The 17,072-nt window shown below is 45.2% G+C and overlaps 1 protein-coding gene across 3 annotated transcripts in view; it reads right to left on the reverse strand.

The window, feature by feature from the left end:
- Positions 1-7,366: 7,366 nt before the first annotated feature.
- Positions 7,367-17,072, reverse strand: part of rfx4 (regulatory factor X, 4) — a 146,657-nt gene continuing 136,951 nt past the window's right edge. For all 3 annotated transcript variants that reach the window (XM_038781178.1, XM_038781179.1, XM_038781177.1), the window contains one exon: positions 7,367-8,858. In XM_038781178.1, the coding sequence (XP_038637106.1) occupies positions 8,586-8,858 (273 nt within the window). In that variant the 3' untranslated portion in view covers positions 7,367-8,585. The remainder of the gene's footprint in view (positions 8,859-17,072) is intronic.

The following is a 17,072-nucleotide window of genomic DNA, read 5'->3' on the forward strand; positions in this document are numbered from 1 at the left end:
TAAGTTTAGTTATAGCTTAGTCTCTTAGTGTGTGCATGAGTATTTATTATAACTGTATAATAAATATTGATCGTTTGAACCTTACTAATCGGTGTATCGTCTTTATTACTTTGAACTTGACCTTGGAATACTTGTGACGGTGTCTATACGGCACCTGGCGACTCCAGAGCTGAATAAATACATAGAACAGAGCCTAGTAGTGTTAAGCACACGTCGAATACGGAGGCGTGTTAATACACTCCAATAAACGCGTTTTACAACCACAGTAAAACGTGCAACAGTGCAATGGCTAGTGGTTCAATCATTAACGCAAGCAACAATGGAGATAATGGGAACCCCTGCCTTGTACCCTTGTTCAGTTGAAAGTACCCCGGGCTCAGGGCATTAGTATGGACACTCGCAGGAAGAGTCCTATACAAAAGCATAATCCAAGATATAAATTTTCATCGAAAGCCAATTTGCCCCAAAATCACAAAGAGGTACCTCCACTCAACCCTGTCAAACCCTTTTTCTACATACATCGAAATAGAACATAGAAGATACAGTGCAGAAGGAGGCTATTCGGCCCATCGAGTCTCCACCGACCCACTTAATCCCTCACTTCCACCCTATCCCCATAGCCCAATAACCCCTCCTACCCTTTTTTGGACACTAAGGGCAATTTAGCATGGCCAATCCACCTAACCGGCATGTCTTTGGACTGTGGGAGGAAACCAGAGCACCCAGAAGAAACCCTCGCAGACACGGTGAGAACGTGCAGACACAGTGAGAACGTGCAGACTCCGCACAGACAGTGACCCAGCGGGGAATCGAACCTGGGACCCTCTGGCTCGGTGACTGAGGAGGGCAACCACATTTAACAATCTCCTAATGTTGGCCAACATTAACAAATCCTGACTGCTCCTCTGAAATCATCCTCGACAGGTAGAGCTCCAAATAAGTTACCAACAACTTAGCGTCAGCGTTTAAGAGAAATATGTTGGTATGACACACACTCGTGTGATCCTTGTCCTTTTTCAGAATCCAGGAAATCAATACCTGCACCATCGTGCTTGGCAACACCCCCCCCCCCCCCCCCCCCCCCGGGACAGAGAATAATTGAAGATATCCCACAGAAGTGGAACCAATAGATCAGTAAATTGCGAATAAAATTCAATAGGGAATCCATTCTGACCCAATGCTTTGTCTCTCTGCATTAAACAAATACAATTCATGATCTTCTCCTGTCTAATCTGCGCCTCCGGCTCCCATCTTCTCTCCTGTTCCACCTCTGGGAAGATCAACCTATCCAAAAATTGTAACATTATCGAAAACTCATCCAGAGGCTGAGACTTATATAGCCCACAGTGAAAGGCCTCAAAAACCTCTTTAACCTTCTCTGGGGCAAAAACCAACCCGCCACCTGAGTCCCTAACCTGAACTAACTCCCGGGAGGCAGCCTACTGCCTCAGCAGATGACTGACCTTCTCCTCATACTCATAGAACATCCCCCTTGAGTGATGCAGCTGGCTAACCACCTTCACCGTTGACAACAACTCAAATTCCATCTGTAATTTCTTCCTCTCTGCCGAAAGCTCCAGTGTTGGGGCTATCGAGAACTGGCACCTCAAGGATGGAATCCACCAGCCTCTGCCTCTCCACCTTCCCAGATTTATCCTTATAGGCCTTTTAAGTAATTATCTCTCTCTTGATAATGCTTCCCTTGGTATGGAAAGTGAAACCACCTCATTTTGTTAAATACATACCCTCCAACAGTGGAGGATACGTGCTCACAAAATTCCTTATTATTGAGCAACGCCATGTCCAACCCCCCCTAGGGGTCGCTGAGGGCGGTCCAGCCCCAACAACAGGTCCACATAATGTGTGGCATAATCCAATATAACTATCGCCGAGTACCCGCCACCTCAACCCCGGAGAGTAGAGACCTACCCACCACGAAGAAATGCGGGAGTAAACCCAATGGACGTGGGGGAAAATAAAGAAACCTCCTTTTCGCTTGGGTACCTAAATCTCCATGGATCTGCCTTCCCCATCTGTTCCATGAATGCCAACAACTCCTTCACCACCCCCTATGTAGTGAAGGATTTGGGACCTGACCAATCTAGTCTAGGATCCAGAACACAATTGAAACCTCTCCATAATTAACTAGTGAATCGAGATCAGGCCAACACCTTCTAAATTAATTCCATGTCATCCCAATTCAATGCATTCACGTTGACCTGAACCACCGGCCTGCCTGCTAATGCCCCAGTAACAATTGTATATCTCCCTCCTGAGTCTGTTAAAGTGTTAAATGCAGAAAAAAACACCCTCTTGTTAATTAGCACTGAGGTCCCTGTGTCCTAACATCAAAACTTGAGTGATTCACCTGCCCCATCCATCCTTTCTGCAGCCTTGTCTGATCTCTGACTCTCAAATGGGGTCTCCTGTAGAAAACCAGATCAGCGTTCAAACTTTTCAGGTGAGCAAACACCCGGGACCTTTTAACTGGGCCATTTAACCCCTCACATTCCAAACAACCAACCGGACAGGGACCTCTGACCACCCCCCCCCCCCCCCCCACTCCTAGGATTAGCCATATACCCGCTGTGAGGCTGTCTGACAGGGTCCCAACCTCCACCAGCTCCAGACTCATTCAAGATTCACATTTCTTGAATGTTGCTGAAAACAGAGACATGTTGTTGAAACATTTTGTCTTGCATTCATCAGGACAAATGCAAGAATTCCAAATTTCAAATAATTTGCACTACGGGAGAAAAGGGTGCTGATTGGTTGAGATGTCAACTCTGATTGGCCAAGGCGCTGTCATGGAGAAAGCAACGGAGAACTATAGGCTCCCCCAATTCCCGGGTAATTCAAAAAAGACACATGCCTGAACATGTTATTTCTGTTTGCAGAGAAAGGGTCTCTGTGAATGAACGTGTGTCATGTCTAACAAGCATAAATTAATCATGTTACGAGCTTGAGTGATTTTCTTAAATTGGTTGTTAGTGTAGCTATTAGCACGCTCAGGGTTGTTCAGCAAGTGCTGCCCAATCACAATCACATCTAACAGTTGACATATTGCAAGTGTGAGCTGGTTGAGTAAAGTCTCTACTGATTATGAGTAGACCCAGTCAGTGCCTGCAAGGAGAATAGGCAAGGGTGTTGTTTCAGGTTAAGAACTGAAGAAATATCTTACGCTGGAATATTTAACTCTTCACTTTATGAAACACTGCTTATCCTTGCTTGTCCATTTGCATCAATTTTGAGTTCAATTCCACATTTGCAATATTTAAAGTTTCTCTGTAATTCTGTGATGGATAGAGATATGAAATGTTCGACCATTGTGTGCAGCAATCCACCAACACAAACTGAAAGCTGATTTTCTAGATTTAGCCGACATTTGCATTTGTCTGAATTCTGCTGGTGAGCTGCACATCCACCTTCAACTGATTACAAAGACTTCCGCGTCATTGACCGCCAGATGCAACCTCAAAAGGCTGTCGTAATTAGAAGATCCAACCAAATTTTTTTATAGAAATCCTGCCTTTTGTACTTTTTGATTAATTAGACTGAAAGAAGCTGGTTCATTTCAAAGGCCTGCAAATAAAATTATGTCCATTAAGCATGTCTTGGAGTCCGAAATGAATCACAGACCTGTGATCCTGATAATATAAAGTGCAAATTCAGCTGTTAGGATCCAATGCCCTTTGCTAGTATTTTTTTAGTTGGTTATTCCCATTTTTCTTAAGGTATTGTGCAATATCAGACAGTCTGAATACCTTATTCTGAGATAGGTTCTCTTTTCATCTTCGGAATTTGAAGATTTCACCCCACAAAGCTGATGAAAATAACCACTGTCTTTAGTTCTTTAAAAAATTAACAAATTTATTTGCATTTACGTGGGTGTTATGCTCTGATATCTCCACTTTCTCTGCACTTTTAATAAGAAAATAAGTAAGCCATATGTTTTCAAGCTGAGATCAAAAGCAGCAGAAAATGGTGTTGATGGTAATATTAAATGGCTTAATTCAGGGGTGGGCAAACTACGGCCCGCGGGCCGCATGTGGCCCGCCAAAGGTCTTTATGCGGCCCACCAAGTCATTAAAAAAAAAAAAAAAAATTTTTTTATTTTTTATTATTTTTTTAAGGTTAATGGGGGGGGGGGGGGGGGGCTGTTGGGTTACTTACTGGTATAGTTGACTTGAGCAGGGTGATCATTGCTCAGCACAACGTCGAGGGCCAAAGGGCCTGTTCTGTGCTGTACTGTTCTATGTTCTATATGAGGCGCCCAGAATCATAACCGGGTGAAGTAATTATTTTACTTAATATACTATGCGGCCCTTTAAAATTGTGAATTTCTGAATGTGGCCCTTGCACGGAAAAGTTTGCCCACCCCTGGCTTAATTGGAACAAACTAATGGCGAGACCAAACGCAGATTGTGTGACCACTTTACCAGAATATGTCCATTCAGTCCGCAAGCTACTCGTGGCCTGTCATTTTAATTCTCCACCGTGCGCTCATGCTGACATCTCTGTCCTCGGCCTGCTGCACTGTTCCAGTGAAGCTCAGCGTAACCTTGAGGAACAGCGCCTCACATTTCAGTTAGGCACTTACCAGCCTTCTGGACTCAACACCGAGTTCCACAATTTCAGGTCATCACCTCTACTCCGTTATGTTCCTATTCCTTTTTTTAAAAAAATGTTTTCTTTTACTCGGAAATGCACATCTGCTCTCAGCATCACCATTCCCTTTGACTTGAGAAGATTAACACCCGTTATTCGATCTCTCCTGACTTCCCCCCCCCAATCAAGGAGCTTCCGTTTCCCAGCCACCCCTTGCACAGAAATGATTTTCCAGTCCTGACTGACCTGAAATGCTAACTGTTTCTCCCTCCACAGGTGCTGACTAACCTACAGAGTATTTCCAGAATTTTCTGGGCGATTTTTTCCTCAAGATATCCAGCATTTGCAGAATTATGCTTTCTTTTCACATAACAAGCATCCCAAGAACTTTTAAATAAAGTTAGTGTTCCTTAAAATTCAAATGTAGTAACAGGTTTAGGAATATGTGAAGGTGACATCAACACCAACCATTTCTAAGGATGAAACCCATCTTCTAACCATATCCCTCTATTACCCCAGAAACACAAATGTTTGTTTCACTATATTTCCCCGCATAGCCATAACCATGACTTCTGTCCCTGTAGTGAACAATTTACCTGAATTCCCTTGCATTTAAACTCTGGCTTTGATTCCAGACACAGACCCTGTTTACACTGCTTGTTCTCACCAGAGTGGGACTCTCGAGGAGACAAGATGTGCGTGTATGTGTTTTGGGGGGATGTATGCTGAGATACACATATGCTTAAAAGAAAAGTTAGAAATGTAGCAGTTAGAGAGCACTTAAGTTGAAGGACGTCCATGTAGCACCACACTGGATTTCCATTTCTTACAGTGTCAACACGAAACTGTGAGAATACTGCATCCAAGGAGTCCCACTCCACTCAGCTTCAGATCGGGAACAGGTCCTGACTGCACATTTAGGCTGGTAACTTTGCTGCAAAGAGGAAACCACTTCACATCACACTGCTGGATTTGCAAATAAACCCCAAATGTCGCATTTTTTTTTGTTATTTAAAATCATCATTGTTGTTCAATTCTACTTTATCATATGATCTCCTGCCTATGAATCGGAGTCCAGACTGTTGCATTTCTGCTCTTTGGAAAACTTTCAGAGTCCTTGTTTGAATTGTACTGTCTCCGTCCGCAAAGAAAAGTGGTTTCATTGATTAGACCATTAGGTCACAGGATGCAGGAGCAGAAGTAGGCCATTCAGCCCATCGAGTCTCCTCATCACCTCAAACCTGGCCTGATCAACATGCTACACCATTGTTTAACAAATACTCTGATTCTTTGCTCTCATGTTAATTATTTTACACTTAGCCACATTGCACCTGCTGTATGTTAGTTCAGTTACATAAAAGATTTCAACCCTGCTGAATCTGGTTTCATTAGTTCCTCTTTATTCACAAGTGGAGCAATAAAGTGATTGTTACTGGACTAGTAATCCTGAGAGTGTAAATTCAAAAACTACCAATTTGACAATTTGAATTTGGGTTTAAAAATAATCTGGAAATAAAGGCAGGGATTGGTAAAATTGGCCACGAAATGGGCAGATTGTCATAAAATCCTTGAGGGAGGGAAATCTGCCATCCTTACTCGGTCTGGCCCTCAGTGTAACTCCAGTCCCACACCAACACAATTGACTTTTAAATGTCCTCTGAAGTGGCTCCCCTTTGATTTAAGAAACCACTAGTGGTGATCCAAGAAGAAGTCCCTTCAACATTTTCTCAGGGCAAATTGAGATGGCAAATCCTGAGAATGAAATTTTTTAAATGGTCCTGCCTTCAATTTGTGTATAAGCGGAAAATTTCGAACAGACTAAAATATAGGACAGATCCCCAAATCAGTCCTCAATACTTTGCCTGTTAATTTAAGGACAAGACTGGTTTGTACACATGAGAAAATAATTTACACAGCAAGGGTTATGATCTGGAGGGTGCTGCCTGAAAGGACTGTAGAAACAGATTCAATATTAACTTTGTAAAGGGAATTGGATAAACACTTGGAATGGAAAAAGTCGCAGGGCTTTGGGGTAAGAGCAGGGAAGTGGGATTAATTGGGTTGCTCCTTCAAAAAACAGATACAAGCATGATGGGCTGAATGGCCTCCTTCTACACTGAACACATGAACACAAGAAGTAAGTGCAGCTGTAGGTCACTCAGCCCCTCTAGAATGCGCTGCCTGAAAGAAAATATTTGCAGGACTAGGGGAAGGAGAAGGACTAGGTGCAATGAATTTTGTCAATATTCGCAGGACTAGGTGGAATGATTCTTGCCCTGTCTTACAAGATTTTCTGCTCAATCTTCCGTTCTATTGAAAGATAATCATGATTGCCAGTGAAATGCTGTAATCCGGAATTTCATTATGAAATGCTTCTCCATTTGGTAACTGTGTCAACAACTTTGAAAGATGCTGTACCCCGATACACCCCTCCCAGGAGAATGGGAGTATAGTTAGTGAACCAGTAGCGCCTGTCTGTCAACATAAGGACCATCAAATCCCCAGTTATGAAGGTGAGAGCACAGATGCTGATTAATCATCATTGTATCAACGGGGAGAAGATTGGGTTGCAATTAAGCACAAGTGTGCAAACTGTATTTAATAAATCTCTGTCTCCTGCAGCCCAGCCTGTTCTATAACTGCAGTATCCCATTCACCTGTATAATCTTGGAATATATTTCCGGCACAAGCATTGAGCGAACAGTGTTAATATTAAGAACAGTAAAGGCTGGACATTTTTTTAAAAATGTATTTGCATTTTGAGAATGTATTGCCTTCATATATCTTGCACATCTGTACAAATAATACTATGTACTTCAGATTTCTCCACATCCATAGTTACCACACTCGGTGCTATCAGTGCTTTTATTTACAAAGAAAATGCCTAGGGTTTCTTGTGTTATTCTTTCAATTATTCACCTTACCCATAGGGTAATATGTCCATATAATCTGCTGAGTGCATCTTGTAATTGCAAAACAGTACAGGTAAAAATACTATGTTAATTAACCACAATGGAAACAGTATACACAGACACACTAGAGACGGGGTAGAGAGAAATTACTTCTACAAAATAGTCTGTCGAAAATACAATAGAAAATTAGATAAACATTTTCACACGTACATAACAGTTTCTAAGGCACAGCTTTAAGTATCTTAAGGGTTTCTGTGGCTATACACAAAGAACAAGCGAATGAAGTTGCCCAGATGTCCACAGTACTGTACCTCTTCTTGCTGTGCGGTGTGGAGCAGGATCAGATCCAAGTGTAAAATCTTTCAGGTCTTCTGTGTCGAAAGGCAGGTGCACCAATATGCAATGATCCTTGTATTCAACAAGGCCTGTAGAGCATCAGGCAAAACTGAGGTCTCCTAAGAGTTGCCATCATCACATAAGCCCTGACAAAAGGCAGTACAGGGAAGAGAGATAAGTCTATCTTGATGATTGGAACTGAGGAGTTTAAAAGTTTATTGGCACTGGATGGTGAGGCAGCTAATGGAATACACTCCCTGTCTGTGGTAAACATCACCTCCTGTTATTCGGCCGAGAGTTGACGGGGTTACTCCACAGAACGTCCACGATAGCTTTAACTTCAGACAAGTTGCATATGTTAAATCCCAAAGAGGAGTCAAAAAGAGCATGACACATGTTAAAGGAATAGGCAATGTTTACATGTGCCGATCTCCACATTGCAGGCAGTGCTACTGCCGAATTTACCAAAAGAAATGATTATAGTTTATCCCCCTCACCCCTCACCCACCCCCCATTCCCAGGTTTGCTTCTGATCCAATGGATCAGTGACACCATTATGAGCTTTACAGAGACGCTAGTGTCACAAAGGGTTTCTTCAAATCCCTAGCGGCAGAAAATATAAGGTCTTGTTTTCTTCGTGCATTGCTTTCGATAGCAATCCATAATCGACCAGGTATTTGCGGAATTGTACTTCCACCCTCTGGGTATGGTCACAATTGTGGTAAAGAATTATTTGGCCCACCCAGTGGTCGCTTCCCCGTTGATGTAGGCAAAACCAGGAAAATGCTGGGCATGTTCGTACTCGGCACTCCTCCGCGGGACCAGGGGCGTGTACATCTCATTTGAGTTCCCATACCGTGCCGCGTGCATGGTGGGATTGCTGTAGCAGCTATTGGCTGAAGGCACGTCGGGCCAGCGGGGTGTCACTGCTGTAGAGTGCAGCCGTGGGGCACTGCTCATCAAACACGGTTCCATCCTCGGGGCCTGGCTGTTGAAAGGATACTGAGAAATACAAAAACAGTGTTAGCTCTCTTCAAGATCTCAACATCTCTCTTCAAGAATTAAATAACCTCGACTGGAGCAAAACCAGCAATTAGGAATCGCAGAGTCACAGAATTGTTGCAGCATGAAGGAGGCCATTCAGCCCACAGCTCTCTGTAGGAACCAATTTACCAAGCCCACACTTAATGCCTCCTTTTCAGATACCAATCCAATTCTCCCTCCGTCATACTCTCGGGTCGCCATTGCTTCTTTTGTCAATTACCTTAAATTTATGTCCTCTGAGTCTCGGTCCTTCCATCAATGGAAACAGTTTCTCCCCATCTGCTCTGTCCAGCCCCTCATGATTTTGAATACCTCTATCTAAACTGATCTCAACCTTCTCTTCTCCACAGAAAGCAGTCCCAACTTCTCGAATGTATCGATGTAACTGGTGAAGAAGTCAAGTAACATTTGGGTGAATAAGAGCACCCAAAACAGGTTATGGTAGCACAGGGGTTATGTTACTGTACTAGTAATCTAGAGGCCTGGACTAATGATCCATAAAACATGAACTGAAGTCCCACCATGGGAGTTGGGAAATGTAAATTCAATTAATTAAATCTGGTCTGAAGAGCTGCTACAGTATCAATAATGGTCAGGGGTTGCAGGGGAAAACCAACCATAAAAATCGAACCATAAATGAATAACCCCGGCAAATGTTTCACACCCAAACACGATGGCACGAATCCTCTGCACTTCCGGGGCTAGGCCGGCAGCGGAGGGGTTGGCACCGCGCCAACCGGTGCCGAAAGGCCGCCATGGACCGGCGCAAGTTGGCGCATGCGCAGAACCGCCGGCGTGTTTCCTGTGCATGCGCAGGGGGTTTCTTCTCCGCGCCAGCCATGGCGGAGCCTTACGGAGGCCGGCGCGGGGAAGAGTACCCCCACAGCACAGGTCCGCCCACAGATTAGAGGGCCTCGATCACGGGCCAGGCCACCGTGGGGGCACATCCCGGGGGCCGGATTCCCCCCCCCCCCCCCCCCCGAGGACCGCTAGCCCCCTTCCAAGCCAGGTTCCACCGGAATATACCATGTCCATTTCACGCCGGTGGGACTGGCCGAAAGTGGGTGGCCGTTCGGCCCATCGGGACCTGGAAAATTGCTGGGGGGGAGCTGCTGCCAATGGCCCTCGACCGGTGCGTCGAGATCCCCGCCCGAAAACCGGTGCTGGAGAATTTGGCACCCGGCGTTGGCGCGGCGGGGCAGGATTCACGCCGCGCCCCCAGCGATTTTCCAACCTAGCGGGGGTCGGAGAATCCCGCCCAAGATGCAATGGGATGAATTCTCCCCTCCAAATATTTGTCAGAAGCATTCAAACACCAGGGGCTGGATTTTGCCATTCCTGCCGGCAGCTTTGAAGGCAGCGGGAGACATTAAGCCCAGTGGTAGCTTGGCCATCATCTATCTACCTACCCCTCCTCCTACCGTAGTTTTACCAATGGCAGATTTTGACCCAGTGACAGTGAAGGAACAGCGATTTATTTCCAAATGAGGGTGGTGTGTAGCTTGGAGGGGAATCTCCATTTGGTGGTGTTGCCATGCATCTGCTGTCCTTGCCCTTCTAGATGATAGAGTTTGCGAGTTTGGACAATGCTGTTGAAGGAGGCTCGGTGAGTTTCTGCAGTGCATCTTGTGATGGTGTCGATCTTCTTGTGCAATGTTGGAGCTGGACTCCAGTGCATCCAAGGGGAGAGTATTCCATCACATTCTTGACTTGTCCCTCCGAGATGATGGACTGGCTTTAAGTAGTCAGGAGGTGTGTTATTGTCTCTGCTAAGTTTCCAGCCTTTGAGCTGCACTTGTGCCACAGTATTTATATAATGTGATGATACATGCGCTTTGGGAAGCATACATTTCCTATTGTTCCGTTAAGACCAAAGTGGGTCAGGAATTTTCTGAGTGTTAATTGGTTTCTTGATTATTACATGATTAGGTTCCCAAAAAATGTCCATGTGACCAAGGGTTGCCATGGAGATGATCAGTTAAGAAGCAAAGCAGTCAAAATTAATGAAAGCACCATTATTATTTGGTCTACATGTACCACACACATGCATTTTTCCCATTGTTTCTGAATCTTTATGGACGCCATGGGCTTGATTAATGGGCACCATGATTCCCACTCCCTGCAACTTAAAGGGTAGGGGGAGAAAGGGAAGCCTTTTCCAGCAGAAAGATAGTTGTCCCGCAGCCATCAAGGAGCTGCCGGTCAGTTAGAGGCTGTCAATTCCCCAGTAACTGGAGCGCTATTGGGAGTGCTGGCCGCTATCGGTAACACACTTGGGCTTGAGGGGACATTTAGCACAGCATTGGGACTTGTTAAGTGTTGGAAGGTATCATTGGAGTCCTGCTGCCCAGTTAGGGGAGGGGTGGGAGTTGGGGTTTGAGAGGCCATGGAGTGGGGGGGAAACTGGTGGAAGGGGAAGGTAAGGGGGGGCGTGCCCTTTGGTGTGTCCAGCATGGCTGTTAACGAGGGACCTTGGGCAATCCACCACCCGACAATACAGAGCAAGCTGTTAGGCCTGGTGCTTAGGATGTGCCTCTCTCACCATCAGCTTAGTCCTATCAGCAACAGCATGAGCCCCTTAGGTGGATATGAATTACCCATTTAAGGGCCTCAATTGGCTCATTCGCTGCCCAATCCTTCAGCTGTTTTCCCCAGAATCTAACCTCTGTCTATTTAACTCATAGTTCACCTTGCGCTGTATACCGCCTCAAGAGGTCTTGTGGTTCAGTGGATAGTGCCCTTGTCTCAGAGACAAAAATTCTGAGTTCAATTCCCATTCTGGGACTTGATGACCAAGGAAGGTGTATTCATGATGTGGCCAAATCAGATGGTGTGGTAGCTTGACCACAAAAAAGTGTGTTGTAAATAAAGTTAATAAGTAAAGTTGATTTCCTTTAATATATGTTGTAATAGTGCTCCTCTGCCTGGTCTGAGCTTTCCAAGTGATGAGCTGTCAACTGAGGCTTCCTTGCATTTGAAGTTCTTTGCTCAGCCTTCGACTTTTTCTTAGCACCCCAGCACATCTTCGCTAAACACCACTTTTGTTGCATTGGTGACAAACAGCGTCCATAAACTTACAATGATTCCCGTGGTGTGACCCTCCACACTTAAAACACTCCACTGTTTTCACCTTTTTACTTGCAGCTTCCTTTTCTCCTGATGCAGTGCACCTGCCTGCATGCTGCCATTGTCCTTCTGAATATCTTTTGCATTATTGGGAACCATTTCCAAGCCCTGAGACACATCAAGGGCTGTCTTCAAAGTAAATTTGGCTTCTCTCAACAAACGGCGCTGAATGCTGTCCTCGCTAATGCTACAGACTAGTCTGTCCCGAAGCATGTCTTCCAAAATGCCCCAAACTTGTAATGTCCTGTCTTCTGAAAATCACTATGGAATTTGAAACATTGTACAATTATTGAGGGTTTAGGATTCTGATGATTCTGAATGAGTGTAACTAAATCTGCAAATGAAATATCCCCCCGTTTCCATGATGTAGCTGAATTTCGCACTAGCTTGTCTTTCCACCACACACACTCAGGAGAATTGGGTGCTTTCTAGTCCTATCTGCGATTCCATTTACCAAGAACAAGTGTTCCAATCTTTCCACATATTCAGTCTAGTTCTCGTTCTCTTCCACAAACTCACTAATGGACCCAAACATAGCCACGATGCTGCTAACTTAGCAAAACCTAGTTTTCAGCAGGCTGAAACTCAAATTTTAAAATTCTCATCACCAAAAAAGGGCATGGCAACTTGACCACAAAAAGATAGTTGAAACACATTGTTAATAAAGTTAATCCTCTTTAATATATAAAAATAACAAAGTTTAAAATACAATAAAGTAACCATAGTCCCAGATGACCATACGCAGTGATTTAACCTAAGGATCACCACATTCCAGGCGAGGGGCAAGGTTGAGAAGGCCCTGAATTACCTTCATGAGTAACCTCAGCCAATACAGGAATTGAACCCCCGATGCTAGCCTTTCTCTGCATCACAAACCAGCTGTCTAGCCAACTGAGCTAAACTGGACCCCATACAGTATGGACTCAAAAATGGGAACAGCTAGCTAAATATCGAAATAACAGGAACAGAATAGAATCAGAACTAATGATAGTTAAATACCAATATACCCAGGTAACAACAATAAGTAATGATGTCACAGCACTTACTGATAGCATCTGCAATAGATTTAAATAAGAAGATGCATAATAATTACACTATAGCAGGCTGATTAGCAACTAGCAAATTCATCCTATATGCCAATGGCAGGTGGTAAGAGGGAAAGGTCAGCAATGTGATAGAAAGACGTTTAGCACCTCTGCCATCACTATCCATAGCTCCAGACTGCAACATGCATGTATAAGTGCATGTTGACATAGCAACCTGGACTCTCCGAGTGAACTGTAACGCAACACAGCGGCATGTTGGTACTGTGGTCAGCACTGCTGCCTCACAGCTCCAAGGTCTCGGGTTCAATTCTGGCCTTGGGTGACTGTGTGGAGTTTGCACTTTCTCCCTGTGGGTTTCTTCTGGGTTCTCTGGTTTCCTCCCACAATCCAAAGATGTGCAGGTTAGGTGGACTGGCCATGCTAAATTGCCCCTTAGTGAACAAAAGATTAGGTGGGTTACGGAGTTTTGGGGATAGGGTGGAGGCATGGGCTTAAGTAGGGTGCTCTTCCAAGGACTGGTGCAGTTGCGATGGGCCAAATGGCCTCCTCCTGCACTGTAAATTCTATAACATGGCCATACTCCTTCTAGCTTATTATTACAGATAGCCTATCCTTCAGTAACTATACTGCTGCTCCACACAGGTCTCTTTGCAAATTATTTCCTACACTATCCTTCATCATCTCTTTGGGCGGGCTGTACCGGCGCCAAACAGTGGCGTGAACCACTCCGGTGTCGGGCCGCCTAGAAGGAATCCTCCACATCTTTGGGGGCTAGGCCGGCGTTGGAGTGATTGGCGCCGTGCCAAACCACGTCGAAGGGCCTCCGCCGGCCGGCGTGATTTGGCGCATGCTCAGGAGTGCCAGCGTGATCCCAGAATCGCTGACGTGATTCCTCCGCATGCGCAGTGGGTTTCTTCTCCGCGCCGGCCCTGGCGGAGCTTTACAGCAGCCGGCGAAAAGGGAAAGAATGCCCCCATGGCACAGGCCCACCTGCAGATCGGTGGGCCCCGATCGTGGGCCAGGCCACCGTGGGGGCCTCCCTCGGGGCCAGATCCCCCGGGTCCCCCCGAGGACGCCGGTAGAGACTATGTGTAATTTACGCCGGTGGCCGAAAACGGGCGGCCGCTCGGCCCATCACAGACCGGAGAATCATTGGGCGGGGGGGGGGGGGGGGGGGGGTGCGCTGCCAACGGCCCCGACCAGCGCAACGTGATTCTTGCCCCTGCCAAAAAACCGGCGCTGGAGAATTCGGCAGCCGGCATCGGGGCGGTGGGGTGGGATTCATGCCGCCCCCCCGGCGATTCTCCAACCTGGCGGGGGGTCATAGAATCCCGCCCCATGTCTTTCATTTTGCATTTATGTCCCTTTCTTTAATATCCCTGGTAGGCAATATACAAAAGTGTTGTTGGTCGAAAATATTAAATCAAAGTTCTCAGCAATGAGAAGCGATTCATATCCTAACCTTGTATTCTTTTTTTTAAAAATAAATTTAGATTACCCAATTATTTTTTCCAATTCTTTAACTTGACAGGCTTGCTCTTTTTATAAGTTGCCAATTATGCAGATTTTATGAGTTGGATTGAGATCTGAGTCCAAAATGGTAATTTTAATACAAATAATGAAGCACTAGGCATCCTTTAAGATAATGAAATGATGTCTTCCTCGGATGAGTTCTCCTAATCCAGGAGCAGAAGGTTTGTTCCAAGGGCGGGACCCCAACATTGGGTGTATTTCTGGAACGCAGCCCACATGACACTGTCGGCTGCTACAAATGAGTAACCAACAGGCAAGCTCGCAGTCTAATTCAGGACGTTGGGTGGGCTCCTGAGGCTGGTGTGCCAATAGGAGGCCCTTCAGTAGTGAAACATTGACAATTTCACCACTTGACATGGGAGCTGCCCGTATAGGTTGGTTAAAGAGTGGGGTTGGCTACAATGCAACTCCTCCCCCTTCTCCAACCCCAGGCTTTCTGCCTAGCTGAAGGCCACTTCCATCTCGAGGCCATGTATGGCCTTTAGATGGCTTCAGTGTCTTAATGGGCTACTTGCCACCGGAAGGAGGGGTAGCTGTCAAACCCCACCTTCGCAAAACCCCTGCATCTCCCCAATCCCCCACTCCACCCCTCACTTCTTTGTCCCAGAATGCAAAATCAGAAAACGTTGGAGCACGAGTTGGCCGTTCAACCCCTTGCACTGAACAAACATGGCCCGCAGGTGAGAACAAGCCATAAATCTGGCACACCACTCTCTGATGCCAATTTTCACACCCTTCCCGCCTCTGGTTCCTTCTTTCAGGGGAAATTGAAAATCCAGCCCCCAACGTTAGATATGGAAGCTCAGAATAAAGGCAAATGGAGAGCACCAGCCTGCATCTGAGTTTCAGTCCAGCTCATTGTGTTTGTGTTTAACTTTTCTGGCACGGCAGTAAGAAAGAAAAGCTGCGCACACTTTATTTTTAATCCTGAAGGAGGACAGAGCTGACCCCTCCTGTAAACTCAGCCCAACACTGGCAACTGTGTTGTCGAATGACGCTGACTGGATGTAGACCTTTACTGTTCCCCAGATCACTGGAAAACATTTCCTAAACACTCCACTCCCCAGCCCCACCATTGCATCAGCTGGTGAAGAAGCTATGTAACCCCACTGAAGTGCACAGAGTATGGCCATCTGTGCGGATGTCTGCCTGCACCGTCACAATTGCCCTTCACACTCTGCATCCGGTTTCATGAAAGAGTTCTTGAACACATTGGGTGTTAAACACTGAGTCCCAGTGATCTTCAGCAAACACAAAGGCAACGGTTGTTGGAGGGCCCTTCACAGGAAGTTACCATTAGACGGGTCAACTCACGATGTGGGCACAAAGTTCGGGCGATCTGGCGTTTCAGCTTTCAGTTTGATTGTATCTGAAAACCCACTGAGGAACGGGAAAGATTTGAGGGATGTGTATGGACAAAAGAATAGTACCAAATGGAGATTATTACAGCGACACGCAGTGTAATGTAAATCTGCACTCCCTCTCCAGCAGCCGGCAATTCCCCAGAACTGAAGTTCATGAGAAAAGAATAAAGTCTCTTATTCAAATTTGCTGGGCCACTCATTATGCAAAGTGTGAATGAGGGCTCTGTTTAAGCAGCAAAACATTTGCCTTCAGAGTGCGTCGTTGGGTTCACAGACTCTGAGGCCGTCCTTTCAGAGAGAAAAAAAATTAACTCAGTTGGCTAAATCCCGATTTAACCATTTCCCATTTAATCCCATTCCCCATCACACAGAACAATCCTCTGATAAAAACAACAGTGTTTCTGCACTGACCCAGCACGTAAAGTAGGATTTGCAATCTGAACATTTTGAGCTTGGGTGTTTTAACATAATACCAATCTTCCAATGTACAATGGTGATGTTGGAATTAAATTTAATAAAGCCAAACACTTTCACTTTTACCCAGCATTGGCCTCATCAAACATTTTGTTGTTATTTTTTCGTCTGAATTCAGGGAACTATAGTTTATTTGATGCACAGTTTGTTTGTGATGGGCTTTGCACCTATTAATATCTATTTCCTTAACTTGCTTGTCACAAACTGTGCCATCTTAAATACCTCTGATTTACAGATTGCAGGAACATACAGTAACACAGCCTTGAATTAAATAATCTCCAATGTTCCCACAGTTAATTTGCTGCTGACATTGAGAACCCAGGGCCATAGCTGAACCATTGATAAATAGGGATCCACTACAGAAGGATTAGGGTGAAACCTGGAGCAGAAAATATACACAATGACCAATTGTCTGTTTCCACCTTTAATGTTCAATTAGCAGTTCATTTACATCTCATTTCAATGCTAACATTAATTTATATTTATATAGCACTTTTAACAAAATAAAACATCCTAAGATGCTTCTGAGGAGCATTATAAAACAAAATATGACATACAGAGAGATGTTGTGGTACAAGAGTAGATCAGAAGTTGGGAATTCTGCATGGAGTAACTCACCTCCTGACTCC

This window comes from Scyliorhinus canicula, chromosome 20, assembly GCF_902713615.1.
Source record: "Scyliorhinus canicula chromosome 20, sScyCan1.1, whole genome shotgun sequence".
NCBI lineage: Eukaryota > Metazoa > Chordata > Chondrichthyes > Carcharhiniformes > Scyliorhinidae > Scyliorhinus > Scyliorhinus canicula.